At 29.7% G+C, this 23,364-nt stretch overlaps 2 protein-coding genes across 5 annotated transcripts; both read left to right on the plus strand.

The window, feature by feature from the left end:
* Window positions 1-1,342: 1,342 nt before the first annotated feature.
* LOC148194017 (uncharacterized) lies at window positions 1,343-8,334 on the plus strand. Its single transcript, XM_088095828.1, has 5 exons — window positions 1,343-1,480; window positions 3,767-3,840; window positions 3,960-4,108; window positions 6,922-7,000; window positions 7,838-8,334. Exons 2-5 carry the CDS (start codon window positions 3,801-3,803, stop codon window positions 8,023-8,025), a joined length of 456 nt encoding a protein of 151 aa, XP_087951954.1. The 5' UTR covers window positions 1,343-1,480; window positions 3,767-3,800; the 3' UTR covers window positions 8,026-8,334.
* A 7,157-nt stretch (window positions 8,335-15,491) lies between these two features.
* LOC124824105 (GCN5-related N-acetyltransferase 8-like) lies at window positions 15,492-17,757 on the plus strand. 4 transcript variants are annotated; one of them, XM_088095876.1, is made up of 2 exons: window positions 15,492-16,282; window positions 17,475-17,757. In XM_088095876.1, the coding sequence occupies exons 1-2, from the start codon at window positions 15,601-15,603 to the stop codon at window positions 17,531-17,533; spliced, it is 741 nt and encodes a 246-aa protein (XP_087952002.1). In that variant the 5' UTR covers window positions 15,492-15,600; the 3' UTR covers window positions 17,534-17,757. The 4 variants fall into 4 exon arrangements, with proteins under 4 accessions (XP_087952002.1, XP_087952001.1, XP_087952003.1 ...); XM_088095875.1 differs by having other exon boundaries at window positions 17,483-17,754; XM_088095877.1 differs by lacking the exon at window positions 17,475-17,757 and adding an exon at window positions 16,868-16,899.
* Window positions 17,758-23,364: the final 5,607 nt, after the last annotated feature.

The following is a 23,364-nucleotide window of genomic DNA, read 5'->3' on the forward strand; positions in this document are numbered from 1 at the left end:
TTAAAATATTTTATTTATTTTGTATTCAAATATGTACGGATGTTTCACCAAAAAAACTAAATAATTACCTTATATATACTTTAAAATATGTTTAGTCACGAAAAAAAATTAAATATGTTTAGGATTTCAATTTTTTATATTATTGTATAATATTAACCAAACAATCAAATTTATTAAAACGTTTTACAACCTATTTGTTAGTGTGATTAAAATATTCGTAATATAATTATTTAACAAACTAAAAATATTTAAATTTTCAACATCTTAAAAATTACAATAATGTGAGAAAAACCAAATGGATAAGTTTCATATAAAAATTTCTTCCTCAATAATTATCACTAAAAATTTTACTATTAAATTGTGACTTGATCCACCACAAGGTTAATCATATATTATTTTATTTATTATATTAATTAATGTTTATATTCATTAAAATATATAATATCTTTAGCTAACACATACAAAACAATAAAAATCATTTATATTAATCGTGATATTATTTTATAAATAACACTGAAAATGGTAAAGTAAGGTAACAAATTAATATACAATTACCACATTTAAGTAATGGAAAATAAAATAATAAAAATTTAATTAAAAATATAAAATTTTACTTATTCAATATATTGAAAAGAATAATAAATATTTAATTAAAAATATCTAAATCTGTGAAAAACTTAAAACTTAATTAAATTTAAATTTAAATTAAAAATTACATAAAGTAAAAATTAATTTTCATTTTTTTAACATACTAATTTCTCTTTGAACAAAAAAGATTAAGGTAATCTCTTTTAAATTAGCTACTTATCCAAATAAAAATGTATAAGCATGAGTAAATATCTATTAGATTTTTCTCAACCATTTAATAACACATAATTATTATCATTTATTAAACTTTTATAATAACAATCTTATAATAGTGATGATGATTTATTTTATTGATAATGTAAAATTTTGAGACTGCACAATCATTAATTAATATATTTAAGTATGTAATTCCATAAAATAATTCTAAAATTCATATTTCAATATAAATTAACTTATTTATTATAACTTACATTTTTATAACATATTCTTTGAAATTTTAAATTTTCTTCAATAACTTTTTAACTGAGTTACTGAAGAATTGTCACAACATAGTATTTAAATTCATATAAATTTTTTAAACATAAAAAGTGGTTTCCATATAGTTGAAATTTATTAGCAAATAGATATTTTTAAACGCATATATATTTATGATTAATAGTTTGTAATTTGATGCATTTTTTACCAACAGTGAAAAAGATATTAAAATTAAAATTAAAAATATTACAATTGTATCATTACATCATTTATATAGAGCTTTCTTTTTTCTTTTTTTTATTCTAGAAACATCTCATACCCAACCCAGTTTCTTTCTCATTGGTGGCATTCTCCATTTTAGAACCCCAAATTCAGAAAAAGAATACGGAAGTTTCACCAAAGCACCATCCATACCAAGGTAATCTTCTCTTCTCTTCTCTCCCTTGCAATCACGATATACAGGTTTTCAAAACGTTGGTTTTGATTGCGCGTTTTTGTCTTTTTTGTTACGGATTACTTTATTCAATCACCTGAAAAATCGGGTTTTATCTTGAATCAATTGACTTAATTCCTACATATGATATCTTGATAATAAGGCAGTAGAAGAACAATAATCTTATGCACTCTATTTACACTTTGATTTATTCTTATCCAGAAAAGGTTGATTATTAGTCATGTTTCCCTTTGTCTGTTTGGTGTTGTGCCCTTCTTATGTGTTATTTGTGTTTTGGGGATTGCTTATGAGGTGGGTAATTTCATTTTTATGTCCTTATCTTTGGTGGTTCAATTCTGTTTGACTTTCGTGAAATTCTTTGCTTCTTGTTGCTTACTATTTGTTGTTCGAGTAAGGTGGGCTTGAAATTGTTATGTGCCAATTTCTCACAACAATGGTTTGGGTGACTGCTGATTTGAACTGCGTTTTGGCTTCTGTTGTGGCTTGCGTCAGTGTTTTTTTTCTATGTTTACAACCAAAATTAGTTGTAATTTATTAAGCCGCATGGTTACTGCTACATCAATAATTGAAAAAATCATCAAGATTTAATAATGCTCTTGTAGTATCCCTTTCCTTGGGGAATGTTTGGGGTGAGATTTTGGACTTTGGAGGGGGACAGGAGGACAGTTTTTATATTTTCAATTTAGAGGTGTGTGATGTTTGTAAACATAAACAAAAGATTTGGATATTAAGGTTGGGCTAATCTTTCGTCTTGTTTCTTTCATTAAATTATCAACATTAGAGAATATTTAGTAGAAAAGATAAATTTGTCTCCGGAACACACCCTAAACCTGAAATTTTTAGAATTTGATCCTCAATTGTAGTTTATTTTTGGTTAATATTTAAGTCAAATTGCCAGAAAAATTAGAATGAGTTCTGCAAAATTTTCAAATCCCATCATAAGTTGTAAGATTTGAGAGTTCACAATTCATTGGATCTTAGGAAGAATGTTAATAATATCTGACAGTTATAAAAGTTAACATCTGTAAAAAGTAACAATGGATATCCACACTAGTTAGAGATAAGACCAAATTATAATATATAGGTAGATATATATTTCACCTGATAAGCTGATGTGGTTTTGTTAGACTGAGTCCATTTTCTAAGATGGTATTAGAGTCATTCAAAGTATATCCTAGTCAAGTTTGTTGGGCCTAATATGTCACTTGCTATCAAGTTCCCCCTAGGCCCACATTTGAGATATTCAATTCTCAACATGAATTCAAATCTCACTATACAAATCGGTTTTTGTGAGGATAAGTTAGGTTTAAATTCAACTTTTTAAGAGTTGCGATAACAAAATATTTGAGATCTAATTTCAGTTTGTTTAAGCATGTCAGTTTGTCTTCTTCTTTTTTATGATTATGTTTCAATTTGGGATTCAGTTTTGTTTCCACTTTATCTCTTTCTGGTTATGAGCTCTATGGGCCTTTTTATGTTAACTATTAGGTCAAGTCAACTTCAAAACTGAAGTCATATAAAAAGTGTAGACAGGAGACTACAATAGCCACCACTTCCCTTTTGTTTGTTAAATTTACCTTGTTTAGTGTTGTATATTGAAATTTGACAAGTCAATATTTTGATAAAATTTGGTATGTAGTAATCGTTTTTCAACTTCTATCTGCTTAATGTTGTATCATCCTACAAACATAAAATAGCTTGGTAATGAATGTCCAAATGTTCTGTATTCCTGTTTGTTAATGTTGATGTCTTTTGCTCAACTGGATGCCAAATCATTGAGGACCAGTCTTTGTTTTATGACTAGGCTTGTTTCATTCAATATTTCCTATTAGAAGTTAGCTGCCGAGTTTCTTGGGCTATTTCATCATACCATAAGGGATGCATTTAAATTCTTAGAATGCACTGTTTTTCTGTAACTGAAAATTTTGTAGCTTTTACTGTACTTGAAGTATCGACCTTCCCTATCTAGAAAACTACATTGTAATTGATCACTATATTTAGGATTATATTCTCTTAAGCTTGTTATGTGTACCTTCTCAAATGATGGAAAACACTAGAATTCGTTTATAATTCAAGAATGAATTAAACTGAATTCTTGCTAGGAATTAGTTCAAAAATGGCCTATACGTACACTGATGTAAAATGAATTAAAGTACAGCACTGAGCACTTATTTCTCCATCTCCTGTTTGTCATCTACCCCTATTCTTTTTGAAACTAATAATTTGTTATCTGCCTCATCATGCAAACAGATAACATTTGGTCATAATCAAGAAGTGGACCACAATGGCAAGTAGTGTTGGCACTTCACCTCTACTTTTTCTAGGTACCACGATTGTATACATCTTGACAGTGCTCACTTCTAGCAACATAAAGCCATGACTTTAGTGCCTTAGCAGTTGCTTAAATCATGGAATAAGTTATTGTTCATTTTTATATATGCAGTTGGCATTAGAAGTCAGCCTGAAGCTGATGTTAAGCGTAATGGACCAAACATTGTTGGGCTGAAACCCTTACCATATAACATCAGAAAAGGAGAACTTAAGACTGCTACATTGCAGAGTTCATCATATACTAGACGTGCAGCTGCTTTGGTAAGTTATTATTATTCTTTTACTTTTTTGGTTCTTCTTACCTATTATTTGTTTGTTTTATCCATGTTATATATTGATGTAGTTGTAAAGAGGATGCGATGCTTTGTATTGTTTGCAATGTAGAATTAGCTGGAACCGAAAAGTTTGTGAGGTTCAGGTAGAACACTAGTAATCTATGAATATTATCCAACAATAGGAATCTGGCTCCTTACAAGAGAGGAAACCCTCTTGAAAATACAGGAGACCTCCAATCTTGCCCAGAATTCTCTTGTACTAGTACCTCCCCACAACCCACAAAACCATTTGTATAGAGAGCTCTCTATCTTATCTTGTCAGGATCCTTTCCATTCAAATGCAGCTAGCTCTCTGATCTTTTATGCTTCTATTCTCTAATTAAATCCCCTACTTGTTTGTTATCATTAGTTGAAATTCCCTCAGTACGTTTTTCCCGTCTTTCTATCTTTTCACATACACATGTAAGCTCTCATTGGGCTTATTACTCTTCAGTTCACTATCATTCAAATATAACACCGAAGCATAGAAACAAAAAAAAATGTCAATTGAGAGAGAGCTGCTGAACAAGTATTTGAGCCATTAAAAGACCCTCCTTGTTGCAATTCATAGAGACTTTTGAACTGGTTTTCTGTTTTCAAACCACCAAACTGCACCAACAAAGCCGCCTTTAAGATTTCTTTGCTACCTCCTTCGCTAGATAATGCAGTACTGACATGTGAATAATCAGTACCTTATGATATATGAGTCTCCATCTTCGTCTCCTCCATCAATCCTTGAAAACAACTTGGGACATCCAACATTGTTCAACCGACTTCACAGCAAAGACAAAAATCCTCGACAAATTCACTTTGCATCCCCTTCATTCCACCACAATTAGGTGTTGGTCTATCTTTTCTACCTCCTTCGCTAGATGATGCAGTACTGACATGTGAATAATCAGTCCCTTATGATATATGAGTCTCCATCTTTGTCTCCTCCATCAATCCTTGAAAACAACTTGGGACATCCTCCTACATCTGCTCTTGCACCTTTTTTGCATTTTTGGAAATAGACTTCATAAATGCTTCCAAAGAAGAGACTCGAGCACCATGAATGACAAAACTGATTCCTTTTGCTTTCCATGTAACTTCCAATGAGCAAATCTGGCAGGTTGGACCAATGTTACGAATCTAAATGACAAAATATCAAAAACTAAAATAAAGAAATGTTACAACCCTATAATCTCAAAATCAAACTCCTCAGACAGACAATTCTTTGGTGCCCACTAATAGAAAATTCCCCAGAACCTGATTCTCCTCATCCATTCACATTCTCAATACTCAGCTTAGCACCCTGATATTTTTCTTTTTCCTTTCTTGCCTATCCTTTTATACAGACCAAACTTTGGACTCACTTGTATTTTCCTTTGAGTCCTTTTTCTGATTGTGTATACCCTATATCACATCCCCTTCTAGAATCAATTCACGTGTTCTCATCTATGTTTCCTTTCCTGTAATTCAAAAGTAACATCAAAACAGAGAAAACAAAAAAACTTGTTAATTAAGAGAGAGAACAAAAGTTGTATATTAAGAGAGAATTTAAAGATTTATTTTTGTGATTTTTTTTTTCTACTGGAGGGATAAGGTAATGGATAGGCATAGGGTAGCAGGTGATTTCAGTTCTCCCCTTGGTTGTCGGTTAAGTTGTTTATTAGGTTCAGTTATTCTTAGTGTTTTGTGTTGATCAATGTTCTGGTGATTGAACTACTTTAATTGTGGTAAAACCGGTAGTAATAGTTAATAGATAACTAGTAGTAATTATATTTAGATCTTTAATATTATACAATATTGTGGTAATAAAATAAAATAATCAGAAATGGTTATTTTAAATATTTTAAATTAATAAAAATGGCTAGATTATATGTTTAATAAAATAAAAGTTAGTAATAATTCACTAAATAATCTATACTTATGTGAAATTTTTAATTATGCTTTTTATATGTATCTTAAAACTATTTTAACTTAAATTAAATTAAGAGATTGAGAAACTAAAACTTACGGATTGTTTGCAGCATACAAAACCAGTTTTGGGTTATCTACCTGTTTTGAGATGCTCTGTTTTAGTTTTATGTTAATGGACCAGTAATAAGATTGATTCCCACTTAGAACTTTCTAGTCTGGTAAGGTTTTCAAAAAATGGCGTTTATTTATTATTCATACACATTAATAATTTATCTTTTATCCTTTGAGAAGGAAATCTAAGTCTGCAATTTAACTTATGTGGGAATTTGATTTTTTTTGTCTGGAAATATTTTTCTCTGAAATAATGATTTTAAAAAGAATTTAAAATTCTAATAATTTGGGGAAACATTTCCAAATACTTAAAATTATAAAATTTGAAATTCTTGGTACTCACCACCTCTCCCTTCTTCTCTATCACATCTTTTTCCTCTCTCTCTCTCTCTCTCTCCGAAGGTTTAATGTTGAAATTTTAATTTTTAAATTTGTATTTTAAAGAAATACATAAAGTGGAAAGTAAATCTAGTAGAAATTAATAATTTGAAATTTAAAAAAAAAAACATTCAATTGATTCGTCCAAACAAAATGTTTTTTGAAAATTAAGGAAATTTAAGTCAAAGCAACCCAAATTTGATGGATTTCAAATCATTTGAAATCTTGAATTTGTCATCCTAATACAACTCTTAATTTTAGATTTATATAACAGAAGATTTTTAGGTCGTTATTTTTGTCGCTAGTTTCAGTTCAAGTCTTGATGCTGGGCTTAAATCTTTAATGACTATGATTGTTTGTTGTGAACAGAATACTAAATGTGCTGCTGCAGCTGCAAGTGCATCCCAGACCCTAACACGCAATGCTCGGTCAATGACTATAACACCTGGTAATAACCTCTCAATGTGTTAGCCCCTACCATTTGATTATATTTGTAATCTTCCTTTTATTTTTCTTCCCAGTCACATCCATCTGTGTAATTTCCACATAACTAAAACAGCGTGGAACTGTTAGTTTATATTAGGAGTGAAGGTGAGAACTTAGGTAATTTAAGAATTACGGCATATATTTTCAAATTCTTGCTTCGGGCCGATAGCTGTCCTATAAAGTGCATAGTTGATGATTTTCTTGAATTATTTTCATTATAATTATAAAACTGAAAGTTAGAGGGCTTAAAAAGTCTACTTATCGTCTTGAATCCGTGAGTGTATATATTGGTTAAACCATTTATTTGGTCAAGAGGCAATGGTAGCTTTTGTTCCAAGTATGTATTGTACGAGGAGCAGAAGGCTAAACTGGATTATTATAGCAAACTAGTACATTACGGAGTGTCTAAAGGATTTAGAGGGCTTAAAAAGGTTCTTTTTTTGAAGCTTCAACGCTGTCTTCTTTGCTGAAAGGTAAAGGAAGATAGTGTTGGGTGTTCTTATTAATTTATTTATTTCCTGTTGCAGAGGGGTTTCCTAGTAGACTTTTTGCGCTGTTGTGCTTGATCCTTTTCTGTTTTTCTTCTAATGTGTTTGTTTTGAAGAAAACCTTATAGTTTATTATCTATATTGTATTTTACCCTTGTACAATAATATATATATATATGTATGTATGTATTTTGTTTTCTCTATCCTAAAATGTTATATAGATGCCACCCTTTGGCATAAACGATCCATTACCCTTGTGTTATATGTTTCTATACAAGTATAAAATGCTAATTCATTATCTGAAATGGCAGACAAAGTGAAGTCCCCTAAACTTGATAACAATGGACCTGGTTTGCCACCTCGAGACGATGATGGAAATGGTGGTAATGGAGGAGGCGGAGGTAAGTTTTCAGGTGGTCTCCACCTTTTGGGTATTCTTGGTGTGCTTGATATTCTAAAGGACATTGAGAAACAATGGCAAAGAAAACACAAGAGATGATCTTCAAAATCAGGATTCATACGGTAAGATTGAAATTACTTTACAAATCTGATGCAAACTCCTACTTTACAACAGAGACAGTGCAGGGATTCATTTTCAAGTATACAAGCAACTTGGAATACTTCAAATGCTTATAGAAATTAATTACTGAGGAATGGCTTTACGATTTTTTTTTTTATGAAGGTTTATAAAGATAGAATGACTATGAGTAGAATTTCGATTCAATATTACGATTTTACCTCGAAACAGTATTCAGATTTGTATCTGTGGATAATTTTAATACATGTGTCTCCACAAACTCTGCGTATATTTCCGTATCCGAACCTATTATTTAGATTCACTAAACTTTAGTATGGATTTTATTATACGCAAGTTTTACAGAATAATTAAATTATATTGCAAACTTGCGTATTAAATTACAGAATAATTATTAAATATAATGATATTATGTAAATGGACATTTTAATATGTTATATGTAGTTGAAATGCCACTAGACTTTTTAAGGTTGTCATACTTAATACTTAATACTTAATCAGGAGGTCTAATAATTGTACGCATTAAAGTTGTATTCGTAAAAGTGTTTTTGACATTAAAGTAAATATAATGAGTAAGTTTGTATTTGTTTTGGTCAATGTTAAAAGTGATTTTTTTTATAAATAAGGAGATGTAAGGGTTAAATATATTTTTAGTCCTAAATTATTATGCAATTTTGGGTTTAGTTCTTATTTGGAAGTTTTGTTCTTTTTAGTCTCTTAGTTTTGAAACTCATTTTTAATCCTTAAAATTGAACAGTGTTAAATTTTTTTTGATGTGGTAAACGGCGAACCATGTGTTATGCTACATGTCCTTGTTATTGTATGTCACGTTTCTTTTCTTCTTTGCGATTCTATAGTCACCTCCACTTCACTTCCTTCGGTCCTATGTCGATGACACCTTTTCTACATATGCAATTGGAAGAAGAAGAAGAGAAGACGCGAATAGAAAAACACAAAGGTTCCCAAGTAGTTAGTAGAAAAAGAAAACTTAAAACCTGCGTTTGAGCTCGTCATAACATTAACCTGATCTAGTTTTTTCAAAGTTATTCATCTATTTAAATTGTTGCCACCCAGATGTAGCTCCCAGCTTGGTTTATGTTTCTTTTTTTATTCAGAATTCCATACACTTGATGAGCCAACACTACTAGTGTCCCGGGAAGTAAAAAAAATCCAATTTTTGAAATCTTCAAGATTTTGGTAAGCATATTAACAAAAGTCGAGATAGATTCTATGGAGTTTCAATTATGAATGCATTTAAAAAGGATACATAATTCAAAACCTGAACAAAATTTTAAACTCAAGATTCAATCAGAATATCATAACAATTTCAAGAAGCCTAGAACAAAAACTGTGGGGTTGGGAACAAAATGTGAATGGACTCGTCTTGACAAAATGAATGATGTATATGAATGTGAGATAAGAAATGTTATTAGGATGATCGAGCAGGGAAGAGAAGATATTGTTAGAACTTAATCCACCCACCGCTCGGTCTCAGTCATGCACCGCTCGGTCTCGATCATGCACCGCTCGATCTCGGTCATGCCTCCGCTCGGTTGCCAGGACTCAATCCACCCACCGCTTCACCGACCGCTCGGTCTCGATCATGCCTCCGCTCTGTCTCAGTCATGCCTCATTGGAAATGCATCCTAATCGTAAAAGCTTCATTCAGGATAAACAACTCAATGCAAATGAAGTTTTCAAAATCAACAACACAACAGGTAGTCTTGTTGAACAGAACCTAGACCCTCTTCCACAAACCCCTAATAAACAAATCTCAAAGAAGAAAAATAGTGGCACCAAGAGACCCCTAATTGCTGAAGTTGCTTGTGTAATTTTTGGTGTCGTTTTCCTCTCCACCGTTTTGTTTCTAATCAAATGCAGAAAGAACGTCTCTGTTAAAAGGACCTACTGAGAAACCTCCAATGGAAGTCCTGCTCACCGTCTCATTGAACAGGTTTCTTCCTTCTCCTCCCGTTTTTCCTCACTTTATTCCCTCACCATTTCTTGATCTGTTAATTGCGTCAGTTGGTTGTGATTGCGAATGTAGCACTCCATTGATTACTGGCTCTGGGGGGATCTCATCGCAAGCACCCCAATCTCGAAGAGGCTCTTGAACAGTGTTATTAGGATTCACCAGGAGGAGGCAATCACTTTTCCCCAATTAAAAAATAAAATAAATTAAGAATCCTAATCTGATTTGAGAAACCAAAATGTCGTGGCACAGTAACTTGCATCAGACGTGGCTCGTCGTTTGCCACATCAAAAAAAATTTAATGTCGTTCAATTTTAAGGACTAAACATAAGAGTTTCAAAACTAAAAGGACTAAAAGAAACAAAACTTTCGAATATGGACTAAACCCAAAATTGCGTGATAGTTTAGGGACTAAAAATATATTTAACCCGAAATGTAATGGTAACGATTGAAATATCTAAATATTTATGCTTAAAACTATGGATTTGAAGCGAATGTCTGACAAACTTTATCAAAGATTATCTTGCATTATTTTCTTATTATAATATTTACAACCTTATGTTCTTAGTATTAAGAGAACTCCAAATTATATCAGTATAAATTGTTTGTTATTATGTCATTAATTATGAGAAAAGATATTTTTTTTAAGTTTGAGTATAAATTGTTTTTTTTGAGACAGACTGAGCAGTGATAACTAAAAAAAATAATGTTTTTATTTATATTTACATTAGTGAAATTATTTTAAAAAGTTGAGAAGAATTAAGCATAAGAGTATCACATTCTATTTAACTTCTTTTAATGTCAACCTGTATTTTTATCTTAGGTATGATCATTTATCTTTAGCATCAATATATTTTTCAACATGACACAATCTCATTACCATTTTCTTTTTTGAAGACCTTCTCTCCATCAATCCAACAGACTTTGTCTCATTCATCTTAACCTTTGGGACTCATTATATAACTCCATCACCACTTTCATTTTCTTACAACACCAAACCACCCATCATCAACACAAATCACACCAAACAAAATCATCATTATTCATTCATCTCCATATACCTTTATCCAAAAAAAAACTATCACATATCATCTCCTCATTTCAAATTCAAAAAACTTTAATCTCATACCTCTATTACAAATTCATAAAACCCCAATCATATGTCTCCATTTCGAATTCAAGAAGCTTCAATTGATTGTGTATGGTTATGTATTGGTTGATTCTTAAGTGGAGAAGAATATAAAGTTGATTATGGTTGAGAGCAATGTTGGATGTATTGATTTTGTGAAAAGAAGATAACATAGAGAAAGTTTTTGTGTGTTGTGTTGATGATGTGTGGTTCTATGTTGAAAAAAGATGAATGTGTGAAGATGAATTTTGTGCGTGAAGGAAGAAAATAGAGTATGAAGATGAAACAAGAATTTTGTTGAATGTACAAGTCCTGTTTTACCTCTCTCATTCAACCAAGTCTAACATGTGATCCAATATAATGTCTCATTTCTAACGTGACATTTGATTGCTCTCTCCTAACAAGTCCACCAATATTAGCACAACAACAATAAACTCCAAAGTCATAATCGAAAAAAAGTTTCTCATATTAGGGAGATGAAGTGATACAAATACATTATTCACATTCAGCTCACCACCTCTCAACAAAGACTGATAACAATCCTTATCGGTTATTTCATAACTAATGTTGAATAAAGGAAATAATCAAGAATTCAGAATATATTTCTCAATATTGCCATTAAGAACTTTACTCAACTTAACACTAATTTCAATTCTCTCGATCCTAGACATAATGTTTGTGTTATACTATATAAAATGCAAAATTATCATCAAAATAACATCAAAATATTTTATTTACTAATTTCCCTATCCCATATCTTCAATACACATGATCAATGCAGTCCATGTGCAATGATGTATTCGATGGACCTCGAGGAAACCATTATTGAGTCTTTCACTCACAAAAAAGTTTGTTTTTTAAGTATGATATTTTAGGCCTTTTACGTATGACCTAAATATGATTGTGGAAAATGTAAATTTACGTATGGTAAAATATTATACATAAATTTTGTGGTCTACTTTTATTATATTTTTTTTGGCAAAATTTACCTCCACTGAAACCATGAAAAATAAATATATAATACAATAATATAATACAAATTTGCAAAATTTTCTAAGCTTTGTGGTATTAGAAAAATGGGTAAAAAATACTAAGAAACAAAAATGTAAATTATGGAATTTTTGAAATTTCAAACTCTTAATCCCCTTCGAGTACTAGTTAGTACATTTGCCACCTCATTTCCAACAAGTTTCATTTTTGGAGCGTCTTCACCCGATGTTTTTAACTAAAGTTATGACCATTTGAAGTTTTTAATTGCTAAATCTTGACAACTTCAATTTTGTGACTAATATATCATATGCGAACACTCTACATTTGAATACAACCTAATAGAAGTTATCGCAAAAAAAAAAATGAGTAAAAAATCATCGTCTACCTATTTTTAGGAAATTTTACAAAATCCAAGATCATATTAGTTAAGCTAAAATAGTCACACATAGGAGAGAAGATGAGAAAAACTAACCTCAATAAAAAAAATGCAACCTTTAAGCACATAACAATGATAGAAAACGCAATCTTGGTACAAAACACAACCTTATACAACAATGGTAAAAAACTCACACAATGTTTCATGTTTTTGTCCAACTGTTAAGGATTTTTGTTTGCACAATAAAAAAGTGAAGAAAAAAGGAGATCATGCTAGGATTACATCTGACTTATAAGTGTTTAGGTCTAACCCATGGGTCAGACATAAATTTATGTCTAACAGTTATAGGTTAAACAAATTTTGACAACTTAACTAAAATAATATCACTAAGTATTTTTCAGTTTGATTTTTATAGGTCAAACATAAATGGTGTGACATAATAATCCATTTTTGTGTTAGTTTTTTATCCCTCATCAATATCTGAAAGTGCATATGCAAGATCAACTACAACTATATCTAAGGATCTACATAGAAAGATTCACCATAATTTCTCCTTAGAATGGATCTTGTGAGTTTTTATCTTTCATCACCTCTAGTACCTTCATTTTAGGTGCTCCACCTCTAATTGTTATCATATATTTCTTTTAGAATGTTTTTTTAGAAACTTATTTACGGTTGGATTTTGAAAAAAGAATCTACAATGTGTTTTAAAATCCAATAACACTTTTTAAAAAGACATTCTAGATAATATTATTTTGTTTATTATAGAACAGTCATTCCAAGATATGTTTTTAGATTGGGTAAGTACTATTTTATTTGTTTGGAAATAAACATTTTAAAATGCTTTTCTAAATCTAAATATGACTTCCGAAATGAGCATTCCGGAACAAACAAAATAACCCACGAGGGCAACCCTCCCCCACCACATTTAACCACCACCAATGTGGTAACAAATAAATGATACAAGAAAACAGTCATTATTTTGTCATTCCTAGTCTGAATCCACTTTGCTAAAAGATAAATAATATAAGATAATAAACGATAAATGTAGTAAATGTATCAGATCAATTATCATGAAGCCATTACTTAAAAGAAGTCATTAATTAATTGAGATAAAATTTAACATATATTACTTTTGTCTAAGAAAACAGTTTTCGAAGCTAGAAAAGAATTATTTACATTTTATTGGGAAAAAAATACACTTCGCCTAAAATTTTATTATAAAACTAAAATAAAAATGTGATAACAGGGATGTGAAAAAGAAACTAAGAAGATAAATTATAAACATTCGGAAATTTGTGACGGTATAGTCATGATGTCGATATAATAAACCGAGAGGAAAAAGAAAAAGAAAGAATAAGTTAAGCAAGAGACACGTGGAAGCGGTTCTATAAACAACCAATTATTCTTGCTTCGTAACCAAGAAACCTTTTGAAACACCAAAAGGCAGAAATCTAAACAAAAGAGAAATTTAGTTAGATCTCGAAATTTCAATTTTTAATATATATAATTATCCTGTCTATTTCAGATTCAAAATCACATCACTTTTATTCAAATCCTAGAAATGTAAGTAAATAACCATTGTTTATACCAACGTAGGTTAATATAAATAAATTACATTGGTTTGGATTATTATGTTCATTTGATGGATGTTTGGAATGAACGAGGATTAATGCTTAGTTCACTTGAACAGAAAGCATTTTTTTAATGAAGATTTGAGAGTGATGAATTGAAATGATTTTTTGTTTATTTCAGTTGATTTGCGAAGACGGAAATGAACTGATTTGTGAGATATTTTTATTTTAACCATCTCACTATTTTGCTCGAATTTGTAGCGATTTACATGGAAATATCGTATATGTCCTCAGTGATTTGTAAAATACAACACTTTAAAATGTTACTCGAGTTTTGAATTTGAAAACGAAGAAGAATAGTCTTAATGGTAAGCGAAGAAGGTACTTTTATTCGGTTTCACAAATCTTGTATTCGGTTTCCGACGATGCAGACGCGGTAGCGGGTGGCAATATTGTCCTTGCGGAGGCCAAAGATTTTGGTGGAGACCTTGTGCAGCCTCGATCGTAGTCGACGAAGCCTTTCGTTTCCTTCAATGCAATCTTGTTCGATTTCTTCTTGTAGGAAATGGAAGTTCTACGAAATGGTGGTGCCGACGAGTTGGAGACAGTGAGTTGCGATGGTGGCCATGGATTATGACTTGGAGGGAGTGTAGTTGGAAGAATGGATTGTGGAATTGTGCTCACAAAAATTAGATTTCTTTTGGCAGCTTCCTCCGATAACTCTACACATTTCCAGCACAATGCTTATTTTTGTTTTATCTTCTTCCTTTGAAAAATATTACAAAATAAATTCATTTTTAAAATATTACATTTAAAAATAAAGTCATTTTATTAAATTACACTTTTTATACATTTTAAAATTAATTTTAATAATTAATGTTAATTTTTTACTTTTTATAAACTTTTTTACAATTAAATATAACATTAACAATTATAATATTATATTACATTAAAAACTAGGAGTATCTTGGTAATCTTCAATTTCTACCAATTAAATAAATTGTTTAAATCTGTCATATCAATCAAATCCTATAGTAATTCTTATAAACTTTACTTCCAAAACTTTATTTCCAAATCCACTTTCAATTACCTCCAAATCCACTCAAACAAACAACACCAAATTTATCCTCCCCTCAAATTTCTTAAAATTCATTAAAGCACTCTTCCCGAATCATCTCTCATAAATTATCTCAAGTGAAATAACACGTCTATGATATGAGATAATATTTAAGAAAAAGAACAAGGAAATAAAACTTTTTTATTAGTATATAAACTAGTTTTATAGTATTATTTATTTCATATAATTTTATATTTTAGTTTAATTTTTAGAAAATTATATTTTACTTCTTTTTAAAGGTTATCTTATCACACAAAACAAAAACTCTTCATCCATTTAACCAATCAAACTTCCAACAAAGGTGTTACACACCATATCTGGAACTCTCTCGCACAAAGAACCGTAAACCCTTTCTTTAGTTTTTCCACCGAACCTCAACCCATGGCCGCCGCAGCGCCGCCTCCGGCCCCAACTCCGGCTCCGGAGCCCGTCACATCGTTACCGGAAACCACCCCTCTCTTCACGCGCATCCGCCTGGCCACCCCCTCCGACGTTCCACAAATCCACAAACTGATCCACCAGATGGCCGTCTTTGAACGCCTGACTCACCTCTTCTCCGCCACAGAGTCCTCCCTCGCAGCTACCCTTTTCTCCCCAACCGCCCAGCCCTTCCACTCCTTCACCATCTTCCTTCTAGAAGCTTCTCCCAAACCCTTCGCCGTTTCAAACGTGGACTCGAACCCGTTCTTCACACCCCTGACGAAGTTCGTGAATCTGAGTATCCCCATTGAGGACCCCGAGCGAGAGACGTTCAAGACGACGGATGATGTGACGGTTGTGGGGTTTGTGTTATTTTTCCCGAACTACTCAACCTTTCTTGGGAAGCCAGGGTTTTACGTGGAGGATTTGTTCGTGAGGGAGTGTTACAGGAGAAAGGGGTTTGGGAGAATGCTTCTGTCGGCGGTGGCGACACAGGCGGTGAAGATGGGGTACGGGAGGGTGGAGTGGGTGGTGCTCGATTGGAATGTGAATGCCATTAAGTTTTATGAAGAGATGGGTGCCGATCTCTTGAACGAGTGGAGGATTTGCAGGTTAACTGGGGAGGCTCTTCAGGCTTATGGAGGTGCCCATTAGAAATCTTTCTTTCTTTCTTTCTTTTCTTTAATAATCACAATATAGGTTTTAGGGAAGGTTTTACTGCCTTAGGAACGACTGTTGTCTTTTTTCAGATCGTGATCGTGTTACTTTGAGTTGTTATGTTGTGATGAAAGTGTTTGATCATGTTTTAGAAGCTCGTGATCTTGTTCTTGGAAGGGAAAGAGTTATGGGTTTGTCCACTGTTGAATTTCTCTTTTGTTCTTCTAACAGACAATGTTAATAACATGTTGTACATTAATCACCGCATTGTTTGGTTTTGAAGTTCATGTCTCTGTCATACCTACCAATTTCCTTTTAAGAAAGTTTTTTGTGGAGTAAGAGTGGCTTCTAACCATATGAGAAACCAAAAGAATGTTTTAGGGGAATTGAGAAATTATGAGTGTATAATGATGATTTAGAGTGACTTTGGTAAAAACGGGTCTTGACATTTCTTAGACAAAGTTAAAATCATGTTGTTTTCTATTGAATGTGAAGTGATGCTTATCTCTAATGTTGTTTTGCCTTTTCTATACATTTCTTTCTCAAGTGTTAGTGTTTGAGGATATTGCAGTTGTTGCTGGTGATTAATTTGAGTTTGTCTGAAGCAAGATTTCATCTTTTGGATATTAAGTTTGGTTCAAGTTCAGTTAAAAAACAAGTTTTTCTCCAGATTGCACCTTTTGGACAAGAGAAGAAAAAGTTCACTCTTCAATGTGATTTAGTCATAGTTTATTTAAGGATTAACTTGACGTTTTAAAAAGATTAATTTGTCATTTAGTTGTATACTAAAGTTTAGAGACCAATTTCTTACTTGTATTTGTTTTTGGGAATGGGTTTCAAAGAGTAAGATCTGAAGAGAAATAAAAAAAAAAGGATGATGAAAGTTAGGGAGTATATAATGATAAAGTAATTCAAATTAAGTTATAAATAATGTAAATTATATTATAATGATGTGTATGAGTAATTATTTAACATGAAAAAAAATTTAGCTTTTTGATAAAAATATACTAAATTTATTCTTCCTGTCAGTGAATATTACGTATAATTTAGTATAATTCTTCCTGTTTCATTTTTTTATTACCCAATAGTACACTCTCACAATTAATTATACGTAATACCAATCATTGTTTCACAGAGAGAATTCTGGGCTAAAATGTTGGTTTTTATATATATACAAGATATGCAGATGATGAAATTAGAGAAATTAGTGAAGATGGTGAAATTGAAGAGATCTTGAATGAACCTTTGCCTCAAGAAGGTGAATATGTCAATGACTCAACTCTTTAGAAAGACAAATTGTTCAAAGGCAAGTGTTTCTGATTTTTTTCAATTGGGGCTACAGTAGGGATGAGAGAGAAAAGGTTGGAGTGAGAGAGATGAAAGAGAAAGGATTGAGAGGAATGAGAGATGTGAGTAAGGGTTTGGGGGGTTTCTTTTTTTTTTTTTTTTAAGTTTTGAGAATGAAAATTATTAAAATACCCTTAACCTTAAAACTTAGAATCCATGATATATAAGGGTATTTTTGTCTACTAAAACTCGGTACACATTGCTAAAATGTACCAACTGAAAAACAGGCGCACGCGTTAGCAAACCTCATATATATATATATATATATATATATATATATATATATATATATATATATATATATATATATTAGTATAATAATTAAAACAAAAATTCTTTATACTGTCTATTTCAGATTCAAAATTACATTCAAATCCTAGAAATGTAAAAAGGTAACTAATGTTTATACGAACCTAGGTTATTATAAATAAATTAACTTGATTTGGATGAATTAAATTTAAGTATTTTAATGATATAAAACTGTTATATTTTTCTATAAATTTAATTTTTTTAATTAAATTTTATCAAAAACTTTTTTATTAAATATTTAAATTTATTAAAAAGCTTATGAACCTCATCAGGAGTGAAAAAGAGATGAGGGCAGATATGTCTTTTCAACTTACTTATGGAGGTGTAGGAAGAAATCTCCTCCAACCCATTACTATCTTAGTTGGATAATTTGGATATTAAGTTTGTCTCAAGTCCATTAAGAAATAGAGGTTTTTCTTAATAGGCAATTGAATCCTCCATTTCATTAAATTTTTTCTCTCACTCCATAAAAAATTTCTGGAAAATACTTTCCGTCAAAGGAGAAGATGTTAGACTTCCGAAAAAAAAATTCTGAAATTTTTTATTGTGTTCCGTAAAATAAATTTTGGAAATGATGGGATGAAGGAATAAAATGATAGGATGTAGGAAATAATTGCCTTCTTAATATTCCACTTTATGATAAAAGAGGAAAAATATATATGAGAAATGGTCATTATACTCTTTCCAATGTAATTTAGTCATATTTTTTAAGGATTAACTTCACATTTAAAAAGATTAATTTGTCATTTAGTTGTATACTAAAGTTTAGAGATGAAATTGTAAGTGTTATTATTTTACGTGCTTGAAATTGTTATTATTATAATGATTTCTTAATTTTAAATGCTAGAAAAGTTATTTGAATAAATTTGACCAAAATTATTTTTTTAAATAATAAAAAAATATTAATAATAATGGTAATAATTAATTTGAAATTATTATTAACAAAAATAATTTTTTCATACTTTTTTATACCAGTAAAAACTGATTAAGAAAGAATGAAGCGGAAAATTTTAATTTTAAAATTGTAAAAATAAAAGAATTGGAAATTGGCATGAGATATAATTTGTTTTATATATTTACTAAAATAAAAAATAAAAAATAATGTAATAATATTTAGAAAAAAACTTAATTAAATAATATATAAAGATATTTTAGCATTTATTTAGAGTAATTGAAATTCTATTACTTAATAGTCAAATCTCCATGAAAGGAAAAGAAAGAACATGAACATACACTACATTATACTGAACTTTCAAAAATAGCATCTATAATGACAATTTACAATCTTCATTTTAAGCGTAGTTGTAAAATGGAGCAATCGATGATTTTAGAATGATGTTAAAAAAGCACAAATATACTCAAGATTGGCAACCATTCTTAAAAAAATAATATAGATGACAATTGCTACCCTAATAATAGTTATAAGTCATTTTTTTTTCGTAAATTTTTAAATACAAATTCATTATGCAACAAAACAGGACAACTCATTAATATATTCTAAACAAAACTTAATAAAAATATTAATTTTCTATGAACAAATTGTCTACTAAGTTATTATATATGTTAACTCTTAGTTCACGTATTTTTGGACAAAGGCTAATGGATTTGAAACTATAGTTATATCCTTAACTATAATATTTGTTGTATTCCTTCTATCCGACTTTTAATAATGGGATTGACTTAACCATAGTTGAAAACTTTATTTTTATTATAAAATTGTTATTACATTTCATTCGATGGATGTGATATTTTAATCATCTTTAATTTATATCATGAAAGACTTTTTTGTACTAGTGATAAATTTAATTAAAATTAGACAAATAAAAGTCAAGTGTGAATCTTATGTCAATGTAAGTATTACTTTGTATGTTATGAATAATTTTTTCAATAAATATTTGGTATGAGCAAAAGTTTGAATGTCATCACATGATTTTTCAAGATGCATACTTAAGTAAAGAAGTTAAGTAATTTTCAATGATTAATAATATATATGACATGAGCCTGAATTTTGATTTCCATGGTTTATTTACAACTTTTGTATTGTAGTACTTTTGTTATGATGTAAATTAATTTATTGAAATACTATTTGTGTTGAATTGTATTATTGAAATTAGAGCGAAATTATTTAGATTTTCTATTATAGTGACTCGTTGGATATGTTCTCCAAAGTAAAATATTGTTTTGGTAGAAGTAAAGTATTGTTTCAGTAGAACTAACGAAGTTGAAATATGTAGAAGAGATTACAATAGACAACTTTATAAGCATAATAGTTTCTTTTATATATATTTAAACTTATTAGACAATTCATTAACTATATTAAATATAAATTGAGATTTATAAGATATCATTTAACATACATATATATTTGTAATATTTCAATAGCATAATTGCTTAACTAGGCATTGGATTGTGAGTTGAACTTGATGATGATAAAATTCTTCAATGTTATGTTATTGGAAAGGTAAGTACATATTTTTTTTCTTTCGAGTAGTAATGGAAAGAGCAATTCTACGACATTAGAAAACAATTAGGGCACACATTGAAAATAAACACACCCTATGATTTGACCGTTTGTAAACACAACAACATAAGAATGAAAATAATTCTCAATGTTTTTGGCTCAAACCTTTTCCATTTGAGGATTAATATTGTGTTGCATGATGCATCAATTATCCTATGATATAGATAATGGATAATGTGGATCAATTCATAATTGAATCATAATGTTTAAATTATTACATTAAGTAAAAGAGTAGTTCCCTGATTATTAAACATAGGTTTTGACGTTCAATAGAACAAGTGGTATAAAAATCAAAATCATTAAGACATATGTTTTGAGAAAAAAAGATTGCTGCAATCATCCCAACCACCTAATGCAATTCAAACACGCCCATGCCTTTCATTTTGTTTTTAAATTCGTTGAGAAACTTGTAAAATTTTTCTGTAATTAAATTCTTTATTTTTGTGATATATATATATATATATATTTATATATATATATATATATATTTATATATATATATATATATATATATATATATATATATATATATATATATATATATATATATATATATAATATTGACTTTTCTTATAATGATACGGGGAAAAATTAAATTCAAATCATAATATATTAAATTCTAATATCACGAAAAACATATTTACTCTAAAGTAAAAAAATACATATATTTAATTTGGTAGAAAGCATTAAGATTTAAAATTCAAATCAAAATTAATGAATGTAGGTAATTGTATTTCAAAGAAACAAGAAAATGAAAGTTAAAAATAAAAATAAATAAAATATATAATATAAAATATATGACACAATAAGTTTTAAAAATATAGTTTGAGAGAAACGATTAGTCGTCAAATTTTCAAGTTCAAATCTTGTGATAAGTGAGACACTAGAACGTTAGTTTTTTTTCCGATGATAATCAATCATTAATCTAATGAATATTTCATATTGGTAGCATTATTAAAAAGAAATATAAAATAGTTAGGTATAAACGCAAAAAAAGAACTCGAACATAGATGTATAATTGATCATATATATAAAGAAGAAAAGTATGAGATGCAAATGTAATCATATAACGATAGCAAATGAAAAAGTGCCAAACTCCAAAAAGGATTGCTTAGTGGTTAAGTTTGATTTTCTTTTTCCTTCGAAAAGATTCAAACTTTTAAAAGTTGGTACCTAAAACAAATAATGAAGTTCTCTATATATGTTGTGTGGTTCCATAAATTCAATGAAGGAACCATATGGTTTGTGAAAAAAGGGTAAAAGGAAAAGAAACTGACGGGAGAAAATATTTCAAAATTATTTTTTCATAAAAAGTGAAAGAAAAAAAATATATTTATAAAGCAACATAAATATTTTGAAATAGAAATGAAATATAATAATTTTGTTGTAATCGCAAAAGGTGCAATTGTATTTATTAATTTTTCTCTCTCTTTCGTATGATTTTCTTTACAAACAGAAAATAAGTATTATTTTTGGATCCCTCTTTCCGATTTTCTTATATACCTAACAAGAGAGCTTTGGAATTTTGATGTGTTTGGACTTATATATAAGGAATAATAAGTAATTAAAGAGTACCTAATCACCTAATTTTAATGGACCCGTGATGTTATTTAACTGCGGAGTCAACTAGATATTTTGGAAAAAATATAGGCAAATGGAACTTCCTTATGCTTCTAGTGTGTTAATGAAGATGATTTTATTCAAAATATCTCATCATAAGAGTCTGATGTGTGCTAATCAAGGATATATATATAATCTAATTTAATTTAACTTTATTAAGATATCTAGTGTTAAAATATAAAACATATTTTCATATAAAGACTAACTAATTTTAGGGTAATGTAAACTCATTTAGTCTCTCAAGTTCAATGGATAAAAAAACATTTTTTAATTAAGAAATCCTAAAAGATAAATGTATTAATTTTAAAAATATATGTTCGTTTGAAAATAATGAATTTAGATTCTTTTTAGATTTAGATGTGGTTGAAACTAATTCACTTTTGGCTTATAATAATCTATTTATGTTTGATATAGCGACTTTCTATAATAAATCTTTAAATTTGGAATCGCATGGAACTAAACGTAAAATTGATGATGTTACTTCAAGATCATTGTAACATAAACGTTTAAGTTACATATTTAAAAATAGAGTTGAATGACTTGTATAAAAAGGGATATTGGATTTCACTAATTTCACTAAATTTGATGTTTGTGTTGAATAAGTTAATGGTAAACAGACACAAACAATGAGATTATGGACATATAGAGCTACAAATGTCTTAGAATTGATGCATACGAACATTTGTGGGTCATTCCCTACATCTTCATGGAATGCCCAACAATAATTTATATCATTCATATATAATTACTCTAGATATGCATACCTATATCTTATACATGAAAATTCTTAATCTTTGGTCGTATTCAAATCATTTAAGGCTAAAGTTGAGAATTAGCATAACAAAAGGATAAAAAGTGTTAGATATGATCATGATGATAATACTATGGTAGATATGACAATTTAGGTGAACAACCGTCCAAGGCCTTTTGCCAAGTTCCTAGAGAAATGTTGAATCGTCCTACACTACATTATGTTGGATTCATCTAATATGAATGGTATGGTTGAAAGACGAAACCGAACTCTTCAGGATACGATATAAAAACATGATTTGCCATTCCACCTTGTTATAGTCACTCTAAGGAGAGACACTAAAGATTGCAACTTTCATTTTAAATAAAGTGTCAACCAAGGCAACTGCCACAACATCTCATGAGCTTTGGGTTGGGTGAAAGCATAGTCTAAAACACTTTCGTGTATGGGATGCCCAACTGAATTAATGTCTTATAAGTGAAATGAAAAGAACATATGTTACATAAAAGGGTTATCGTCC

This window comes from Vigna umbellata, chromosome 8 (assembly GCF_029865625.1).
Source record: "Vigna umbellata cultivar VRB3 chromosome 8, Vumbellata_1.0, whole genome shotgun sequence".
Classification (NCBI taxonomy): Eukaryota; Viridiplantae; Streptophyta; class Magnoliopsida; order Fabales; family Fabaceae; genus Vigna; species Vigna umbellata.